Source organism: Epinephelus fuscoguttatus, linkage group LG4 (assembly GCF_011397635.1).
Source record: "Epinephelus fuscoguttatus linkage group LG4, E.fuscoguttatus.final_Chr_v1".
NCBI lineage: Eukaryota > Metazoa > Chordata > Actinopteri > Perciformes > Serranidae > Epinephelus > Epinephelus fuscoguttatus.
In genome coordinates this window covers 7,655,204-7,666,036 of record NC_064755.1, presented here as the reverse complement: position 1 = coordinate 7,666,036, position 10,833 = coordinate 7,655,204, and the positions used below count along the sequence as shown (strand labels likewise).

At 37.0% G+C, this 10,833-nt stretch overlaps 2 protein-coding genes across 2 annotated transcripts; both read left to right on the top strand.

Annotated features, from left to right (window-relative positions):
* Window positions 1-1,573: 1,573 nt before the first annotated feature.
* On the top strand, window positions 1,574-2,794 carry LOC125887270 (uncharacterized calcium-binding protein B0563.7-like). Its single transcript, XM_049573963.1, has 4 exons — window positions 1,574-1,705; window positions 1,814-1,928; window positions 2,461-2,588; window positions 2,699-2,794. The coding sequence occupies exons 1-4, from the start codon at window positions 1,574-1,576 to the stop codon at window positions 2,792-2,794; spliced, it is 471 nt and encodes a 156-aa protein (XP_049429920.1).
* Window positions 2,795-3,994: 1,200 nt separating this feature from the next.
* Window positions 3,995-6,397, top strand: LOC125887710 (protein S100-A12-like). The gene is made up of 5 exons (XM_049574730.1): window positions 3,995-4,044; window positions 5,074-5,210; window positions 5,303-5,396; window positions 5,914-6,050; window positions 6,163-6,397. Exons 2-5 carry the CDS (start codon window positions 5,079-5,081, stop codon window positions 6,268-6,270), a joined length of 471 nt encoding a protein of 156 aa, XP_049430687.1. The 5' UTR covers window positions 3,995-4,044; window positions 5,074-5,078; the 3' UTR covers window positions 6,271-6,397.
* The last annotated feature ends 4,436 nt before the right edge of the window (window positions 6,398-10,833 follow it).

Here is a 10,833-nt window from a genome sequence, read left to right as displayed (position 1 = left end):
GGTTCAACGACCGTCGCTGACACACCACTGGAGCACTAACGAACCAATGACATCATTGGCCTTGTGAAGACTTCCTCAGAGGTTTAATTCCACACCAGTTTTTCAGACTAGTTCCAGCCTAGTCAGACAAGCATGAACTGATGAAGCCTCTTGGATAAGAGGTTAAACATCTTCTAAGACAAAACTAATTCCAGTTAAGTTCGATTCAATTGCCTTGAGATACTGACGATTAGTTTAAACAAGAGACAAGAGACAAGAGACAAGAGACAAGTGCAAGTATAGCAACAGAGAAGCAAGTTGGCAGAATGATGTGACAGGCAAATCCTACATTGTACAACAGCAACAAACTCCTGGAAAATAACACCATCACCATCACCATTGTTATTGAGTTCTGAGAAAAAATGTGGACAAATAATTGATAGTAGATTGATTGTAGAGCAGTTCAACCAGTTCTATCTTGTTCAGGGTGTTCCAGACATCTTCTCTTTCAATGTACTTATTTAAGGTTTTTGAGAGGAGTTCTACAGCCTACGTGATCTTCAAAATGTTGGCTGGAACAAGAAAATGGTGATGACTGTATATTCCAGTGTTTGGTTATTATTACCTTTACATGGCTGTGGTAATGCTGTAATGTGGTAGTGCTATATGCTATATTTAAACACACAGGTTGAACTCTACTGCTTTGGAACATCCAGTTAAAACCAAGTGGCAACCTCTGAAGCTGAAAAATGTATGTAATAGTAAGCAGCTTGTAAAATATAAAACATGTCAGAGAAGTGTTCACAGCTCTCTGTTGTGACAGAGGTCGTTTCTACCGTACTCACTGCCTCAGGGTGTTCTTTACTGAGCAGTTCAACTAGTTCTCTTGTTTCAACATGTTCCAGGACTCTTCATTTTGTACTTATATAAGGTATTCATGAGTAACTCTACAGCTTGTTTTATCCTCCATATGTTGGCTGGAACAAAAAATAGTGTTGACTATACATTAACAGTGTTTGGTTTTTTAAAACATATCCATATTCCTATATGCATACATCCCTACATATGTACATACACATATTCCTCCCAGTGTTTCAACCATAGACTATATAATAATGGACAGATGGATAAATTTGGAAAAGAGGGTTGATTATTGAAGCAGCTCCACCCTTAAGTATGCATAAGTTTGGGCCTTAATAAATGCAAAAAAATAAATCACCCCTTATGTACTTGTCATGAATTTTGAAATTTGCTTTAGAGACCAAAACCATATTTTATAGCAGGCTGTAAACATGTTTATTTCTACTGTAAAGTTGGTCAATTTAACATTCATGTCTTTGGGGATTTACTCTGTTTTGGATGCACGTATCATTTGATGAACTGCATTTTTTGGTACCTTCGCACTGGCTTCATTTTTCAGCTTCAGAGGTTGGTTGGTTTTAACTGGATGTTCCAAAGCGGAAGAGTACAACCCGTGTGTTTCGGTGTAACATGAAGCACTACCGCATTTACTGCATTACCATAGCCATGTAAAGTTAATAAATAACCAAACAATGGAATACACAATCATCACTAATTTCTTGTTCCAGCCAACATGTCGACGATCACACAGGCTGTAGAACTCCTAATGCAAATGTTTGATAAGTACATTGAAAGAGAAGATGTCTGGAACACCCTGACCAAGAGAGAACCAGTTGAACTGGTCCGCAAAGAATACCCTGAGGCAGTAAGAAGCAATGTAACTCTGGTGCAAGAGAGAGCTGTCAGTGCTTCTCTGACATATGTTTTATGTTTTTTAATCTACTTAAAATCCCCAATGTTTTTCTTTGTTTAGGACAAAAACTCAGCTGAAGTGGACAGTATCCTCAAAAAGCTTGATGCTGACAGTGATGGCCAAGTTACTTTCAAGAAGGTTTTCCATATTGTAAAAGACTCCAACCTAATGTCCAGTTAAGAATCAATTATTTGTCCATGTTTTTTTCTCTCAGAACTGTATAACATTGGTGATGGTGACGGTGTTGTTATTTTCCAGGAGTTTGTCAGTGTTGCTATTGTACAAAGTATATATAGATACTTGCCAGTGACATCAATCTACCAATTTCCTTATCAGTTGCATTACTAAGACTTGATCATCATTCTTGTTTAAACTCATGGTCTATATAGTATGTTGTATTTACCCCTGAGAGATGGAGAAAAGATGACAAGGCCAAATTAAATATTTTAGAAAAATGAAACTGTCATCAGTTTCATTCAGATGACAAATGAGGAAGTTTGTTGGGCAGTAACATTCCTAATTTTAACAAGCTGATCCAACTCCCTGTATTTTAACTGGATGGTCCAAATCAGTCCAAGAGTCCAACCTATGTCTTTAATGTAGCATAAAGCATAACCACATCACTGCATTATGTAGTAAAATGTAAATGTACATAAATTAATAAATAAACTCAGGAATACACAGTCATCCCTATTTTCTCACTCCAGGCACATCAGAGATCACACAGGCAATGCAACTCTTCAAGGCTACCTTCGATGACTACGCTCAAAAGAACAAATACACTTTGACCAAAATAGAAATGTGTTTACTGCAACACAAAGAGTTTCCTGACACAGTCAGTGGAAAAAATATTGTTCAATTGCAACAAAGAGTTGTGAATGCCTCTTTGACATGTGGTTAATGTTTTATAATCTACTTATACCGGTTTCTGTTTTTTCCGTTAAGTCCTCATCTTTTGATACTGTGGACCATGTCTTCCACCAGCTGGATGGCTTTGTGAGTGACTCTAGCATCAGACACAGACACCAAAAGCCACTTTAAGCAGCGGTATGATACACCGCCAGTCAGCCAGATGACACCTGTTGCTGTAATATGATACACAGACAGGCGGCATTAATTAATAACGCAGCTGAATGGCGTGGATGATGTCAGTTAGAAATGTTGCCTGTAACAAGGTAATATAAGAAGCTGGAGAGACCTCATCACATGCTTTTGTTGTACAAGGAAATAAACATAAATACGCTAAAGTAAGTTTAATTTGCAAAAGACTGTATGCATCAAAAGAGCAGAAACTGTACATTTCCTGTGAAAAAAAGAACATGTATTCTGAGAGGACACGGTGAGTGCATTTAACAGGCATGAACTGAAATGCCTGCCAGAACGTCAACAACAAATGCAGCATGATACCTAGTGCATAATATGTAGACATAAACAGCACTGACCAAGCAGGGATATGTGACAATTTTGGATGAGAACAGGTTGTTCTTGTTGAAGTTGAATCCTTTGCACTGGGGACGTGCCAAAAATTAAACTCATGTACCAAAAAAAGTGTGTTATTCTTTGTTTAAGTGTTTATGGTTTCTTACATTTGTTATATATAGTTGACACATTTTCAAGAAATCATGGAAAGAAAACAACAAAGTAATTCATGGGGAAAGAAATGTTATTACATAAGAGTACCCTAAATTTGTAGTCAGGTACAGTTAGCCAAAGAGCATGCTTTCATAAGTGCTCTCTGGTTCTTAAGACAATGTGATTTTCAGTATGACCTCTCAGGGTTACTGCATGCAGTAGATTGTTATAGACCTGGATCCACCCAACAAAACCAGGTGTGCTAGTCTGACTAATAAAGGAAAAGATTCTATAACTGAGAGTGATAATTTGTACTTAAATAAGATAACAGAGGTATTTTGTTTTGTTTTGATTTTCAGGTTGAGTTAAAAAAAAAGTCCTTATAGATTATGGATATCAATGTATGAAGAGCTTTTGATGTTCTCTTATTGTATGGACTGAAAGGAGATTAGACTGGCCACGGTTACATTATATCGCTTCCCAAACTGGTAGTACCAGTATGATAATGGCTTATGTCACAGGAACACCAGTAAAGAGCACATTACAGTGTTGTCACTTATATAATTCCCAGGAAAAACCAACAGAAAGAGGGGAGGGGGCTTAGAACAGGGTGTGTCAACCACTATTTAAGAAGGTTTGTGTCTGTGCTCTCTTCACAGAGCTCTCTCTGCCACCATCTCAACATCTCAACAAGTCATCCTCTCGAGGGTCTCCTACATGTGAGTGGAAATATTTTTTTAAATATCTTTTATTTAAATGCAGCCACAACAATTTTCTATTGAATTTATACAAGTACTGTAGTTGAAACCTAATGTGTAGTAATATGTGGTATGACATGTATGAATGACCTTCTGGGTGTGGTTTGTATACTGCGTGCAGTGCTACGTCTGAATAAGCTCAACATATCAGTCTATGGAAACAATATTACAATTATAACTTGAATATTATTGCAGGGACAATCGCAAAATCATTGGAGTCCAATAAATCAAAGCAACCAAGAATTCTGCAGAAAAACAAGTTAGTGAGTAAGAACAGTGTATGACAGTCTTGAGCTAAAGCCACTCAGAAGAAACACTCAGTATAGTGAAAGGGGAAGCAGCGTTTAGACACCTCAAATTGTTTGAGACAGGATAATGGGCGTAGCTACCATGACATAACCCATTGGTTCGTGGACTGCCATTTTGAAGCCTTGAGTTTGTCATTTCCACCGTAGCCATATTGTTTTTTGGGATACAGAAGTGACTTTATTGGGAGGGTAGCACTATGGAGGAGGATGGGTTGAATCTGTTTCACAGAGTGCTGCAGACAGCCTGTTACTCAAGCAGCCCTGCCCTTAAATATGCCTTAGTTTGGGCCATAATTAAATGTAAAAAAACAAACAAACAGAAATTCACCCTATGCATAGTTATGAATGTTTAAATTAGCTATAGAGACTAAAACTGTTTTTTTGTACCAGGCTGTAAACATATATATATGTCTGCTCTACAGTTGGGCATTTTATCATTGATGTCTATGGGGATTTACTCTGTTTTGGAGTCAGACTCAAGTATCATATCATGAACAGTAGTTTTTGGGACTTCCACACCGGCTTCAGTTTTCAGCCTCTGAGGTTGCAACTTGGTTTTAACTGGATGTTCCAAAGCAGTAGAAAACATTACCACATTACTGCATTACAACAGCCATGTGAAGTTAATATAAGAAATAACCAAATACTAGAATACATAGTCATCACTATTTTTTTGTTCTAGCCAACATGTCGAAGATCACACAGGCGATAGAACTCCTCACGAAAACCGTAGAAAAGTACATTGCAAGAGAAGATGTCTGGGAAACCATGACCAAGAAGGAACTTGCTGACCTGCTCCGCAAAGAGTACCCTGAGGCAGTAAGTAGGAACAATGTAATTCTGTTGCAACAGAGAGCTGTCAATGTTTCTCTGACATTAACTTAAAACTACAACTGTTTTTCTTTGTTTAGGACGGTCTCTTCAAAAAGCTGGATGCTGATGGTGGTAGCCAAGTTACATTCAAGGAGTTTGTTGATATCGCAACAGACTCCAAACTGATGTCCAGTAAGAATCAATTATTTGTCCATATTTTTTCTCAGAACTGAATAACAATGGTGATGGTGATGGTGTTGTTATTTTCCAGTAGTGTTGCTATTGCATAACATATATATTGAGACTTGCCTGTCACATCAATCTACCATTTAGCTCTGCTGCATCACTAATACTTGATTAGGTCTTTTTTTTTTAACTAATGGTCTGTAGAACGTCGTATTTACCCCTGAGAAATGGAGAAAAGCTGACAGGGCAACCGAAGGAAGAGCAAAATAGAAAGAAAATGAAAATTTAAAGCAAAACAAAAAAAATTAGTTCAGTTTCATTCAGATCATTCCTGATCCTAACAACCTGATCTAACTCCTCATAGTGTTTTAACTGGATGTCCAAAAGCAGTAAAGTCCAACCGGTTTGTTTAAATGTAGCATGAAGCATAACCACATTACTACATTATCATAGCCATGTAAAATGTACATAAATGAATAAATAAACTCTGGAATACACAGTCATCACTATTTTCTCACTCCAGGCACCACGTCAGATATCACAAAGGCAATGAAACTCTTCAAGGCTACCTTCGATGCGTACGCTCAAAAGGACTCAAGCAAAAACACAATGAACAAATCAGAGCTGTGTGCGCTGCTCAGCAAAGAGTTTACTAGCGCAGTGAGTAGAAAAGATGTTACTGTATTGCAACAGAGTTGTGAATGCCTCTCTGACATGTGTTTAATGTTTTACAGTCTACTTACAGCTGCCTCTGTTTTTTTCTTTTCTTTAGCCCTCAGCCGCAGACGTTAGCCGTCTCCTCCCCCAGCTGGATGGCGATAACGGTGTTGTTTCTTTCAACGACTTTGTCACTGCTGTTGTCTTAAACTTTGATGTGTAAGGTTAAGAATAAATAATTTAGTCACATTGCATTAGAGCTGGATAAGAATGGCAGTGTTGTTACTTTCTAGGAGTATGACAATTCTGTAACAGCCTTCACTGTGATGTGCACTGGCAAATAAATAATTTGGCCACATTGCCTCTGAACTCTCTTGCTTTATTTAATGTGTACTCAATGAAAAGAACTGAGTTATCCAACTTGCCCCAGTATCAGAGTCAATGGGACTCTGGGAATGGGACACATGTCCCCTCAATGTATATGGTGACTACGGCCCTGTCATGCATGCATAATTAGGCAGTATCAGAGTCACTTAATAAACAGGTCTTTATTAAGTGTTCTGAGAAATGGAAACTTACACACAAATACATAACACAATATGCCCTTAAAATGTACAATATACAAGATTCTATAGTGCAAAGAGGCAGGTAGGAGCAATAAATTATATAAATAATAAATAATAAAACAGAGCCCATTTTATTAAATAAGTCATTCAGTGTTCAGTGCCTGTATGGCAAGTATGAAGCACTTCTAATATGTATTATGTCTAATTCTTGGGACCATAAATCAATTGCCAGATGGGAGCAGCTCAAACTCTGAATGGAATGGATGTGAGGTATCTCTAATTGTATGTTTGGCCTTCCTGCATTCAGCATTGTCAAATCTCCAGCCTCTCAACACCTAACAGTGACGGTGCACCTGGATCCCTCACGGCATGAGAGCCCGTGGTCCAAACCATCCGTTCAAACAGCCCTCCTCTCTGTTTAAATTAAGTGTGTCGCATATGACCTGTCTTCTAATCGATTTAATGCTGTAGACAAACATCACTGCATCGTTAATGTAAAGAGAAGTTTCATTCGCTTCATGATGTCCCTCATTTCAGGGAAAACAATTACCACAATACTGTCACTGCAGCAGGCCTTGATTTTCAGTAGCTGTATTTTTTTTTTTTTTTTACCAAAGTAAACATATTAAGCTGGCACATTATATGCCCTCTGCTTCACAATGATATTTGCTCATTTCAAGCGTAGCCAGTCATTCTTTTTTATCTTTGTTCATAAAATAAATAAATAAATTCACGTGTGTATCATGCTGTTATCTTACACACTTCCTGTATCGCTTCAAATTAAAAGCCCCTCAGCAATTTGCAGTTCTTTGAATGAATGAATGAATTACTTCATTTATTTCAAACCAAAATAAAACATCATAAAAAAGACAAACAAGAAAAAGAAACAGTGTCCGCAAAGGAAGGTAGAAGTAAAACTTTTGTGTCCCTACCCCCTTCTTATATTTCTTCTGTTAACTCATACATTATTTCAATTTTTATTTATTTTTATTATTTGGCTCACAGGTTTGCTTCATCTAAGCATGAGGCTGGGTGTGTAGCAGGAAGAAGAAACATGGCGTGCCCTTTTGTGAGTGAAGTCATAGACGTTGAGGTGCAGTTTATTCAGAGACTGCCGTGTAAGAAGAAGGTGACCCCGTTTGGATGTCTCTCCCGGAGTGTCTATATGAAAGATACAATTTCACCTCACGGTCTATCATTTATCTAACAATCCGTTCCACCCAGACATATCAAATATTACATATCATGGATTTACATTATCATCAGAGCAAATTTTATGCATTGCCCAATGATTCTTTAGCAGGGGCAGTTTTCTTAATAACATCAGCGACACTAAACACATCAGCAGGACAGCGATTTGTCGGGCCATATGAAAAGTGACTGAAAGTCTGAAAAGACTGAAAAGACACTCAGTCCCTGATGCAGCGGCTGCGGGTTCAAACCCAGCCTGCAGCCTCTTGCGCGTCATTCCCTCTCTCCCCTTAACGTTATGCTGTTTTGCCATTAAAAACAACAAAAAAATAATCTTGAACTGCAGATTTGACAGTGTTAATAAGAAATCAACCTACATGGATACATTATGCAACTTTTTATGATACTTTTCATATATTCAAAGATTCCGTGGTGTGGCTCATTTATGGTACTACATCCCATCATTGCTCCATCTGAGAATTAAGGAGATTACATGAATAGGAAGTCATTTAACAGCAATTTAATTAACCTCAGCCTAATATTGACAGAATGAAGTAGTCTAAGTATAGTAGTCTCAGCAATATTGTTACCAGTCTGTACAATATCTTTGTGTGTGATTTTGAGTTGCTGCCAAGTGCATTTGGGCCCCATCAGATTACAACTGAATAAGAGGATACAGCAAATTATATTAAACTGAAAACTCAGAGTTTCCCAGCTCAGGCTCAGTCAACCCGGAGATCGAGATTAGGCTCAGAGTTTGTTGAGCCTGCTTTCTGAAATAGGGCCCAGATGTGAGCAGTACCCAAACTAAACTTACCAAACAATAAAGAAAAGTGAAACAAAAGACAATTTCCTGACTGTACCTTCAACTATCCAAAACAAGAGAAAAGAACATGGCAATGCCAAACAAAAAGGGCTTCTCACTCCTACTAAAACTGCTTAATGTGCTCTATATACAGTGCTCAACAAAATAATACAAGGAAAACCTACTAATAATTCTAACAAGCATACTGCTACCCAAAACTCAGTTCACCTACTCAACATTTCCTTATTACTCAAGGTTATCAGAATACACACGCTACTTTACCAGAATCAAAAGTTTTTGCCTGCAGGTACTTACAAACAAAAGGACAAACACATTCTAAGTTCTGGCTTTGTTAGTGGTGGAAAGGTAAAAGGAGGAAGAGCTTCTGTCTGCTGAAGGTTTAAAAACTCTCTGTCTCGCAGTGGGCCAATCCAGCAACAGCAATCTTCTTCAGACAGTCCAATCAGCATTCAGTAACTGCCTTGCAACAACCAATGACACTTCACCACATACACACACTCTAAGAGGAGGAGAGAGAACATCTTTAAGGTCACTGCAGATCAACGCAAGGACAATACCAAAAAAATAATTACCTGGGTCATAACACAAGTGCCACTCAGTGTTACAAAATAAATATGCACTCCCTAACACAACTTTTCCTCATCTATATATTTTTTTAAAAAAATTGATTTATATTTGTGCTTTGTTTCAACTCATCATGCAGCCCATTCCACAAGTCCACCCCATACACTGAAATACACACAGACTCTTCTTAGTTGTATGAACACATTTAAAAAAAAAAAAAAAAAAATTAGATTCTCCTCTTGAATTATAACCCCCTCCCTGTCACAATTTTTGAATATTGCCCGGAAGTAGATTATATCTTGCTTTAAACATGATTATTGCAGTTTTGAATTTTTTTTGGTGTCATAGACAATTTCAACATTAACATTAACAGTCGTGATCTGCGGTTTCCAAACAACATAAATTTAGTTTGGTTCAAATTTAAAGACAATTTATTTATGCTAAACAATTGTTTTAATTGACTCATTTCTGTTGTGAGCTCTTCCAAAAGCTGCTGCAGATTTTCCCCAGAACAAAAAGCATTGGTCTCATCTGCAATTAAACAAATTTTAATTTTCTGGACACCATACATATATAATTTATATACAAAATAAACAGTTTTGGACCTAATACTGACCCTTGCGGGACCCCAACATTTATGTCAAGCCATGATGATCTGTAATCACCCATTTCGCAAACTGCTGCCTGTGTTCCATGTAGCTTTTAACCTAGTCGAACACAACCCCTCTTATATCATATCTTTCCATTTTTTTGAGTAGTATGTCATGGTCCATGGTACCAATACAACCAGTAATTTCCCCTGTTAAATCCATTAATGCCAATGATGTTGATCTGTTTGTTCTGAACTTGTATTGACTGTCTGAGAGTAAATTATACATTTCAATGAAATAATCCAACCTACTAGTAAACTATTTTTCTAATATTTTAGAGAACTGGCAGAGTAATGATATAGGCCTGTAGTTGGTGAAATGTTGTTTGTCCCCAGCTTTATATAATGGAATAACTTTAGCAATTTTAATTTGTTGTACATGTTGTGAATGATAGATTACAGATGTAAGTTAGTGGGTTTGCAATTTTGTCAACATTATATCAATTTTGTTCCTATCAGTAGATGTTTTATTCTTACATTTGTTTTGGATAACAATGATTTCTTTGGTTTCTGCAGCATGGAGATAGAGTGATCTTCCAATATTCCATATTCCTTTAATATCGTTTTTGTTATTCTCTAAAATTTGAGTATAATAATCCTTCTTGCATGACCTTATAATCATAGTTAGTTTATTTCTGTATTTCTTACACTTTTGTTCAGCCTCTTTGGTTCTATATTTTATAAACTGTCTATATAGAGTATTTTTCAAGATTCATACACTATGTCAATATCTTTTTCTTTATAAAAGCTTTCCCAGTTATGTGCTTGCAAATGCTATAAATGCATTTACAGAATCTTTTGTTCTCAGTCTCCTGTGTTTTTTATGTTCTTCTTTCTTTTTTCCACAATCATAGTCATAAATCACAAAAACAGGCAAATGATCACTGATATCATTTATCAACAATCCACTCATTAAGCTGTTTTCCATGTAATTTGTAAGTAATTATCAATTAGAGGGTTGTGTTGCTATTCTACTAGGTTTGGTGATCA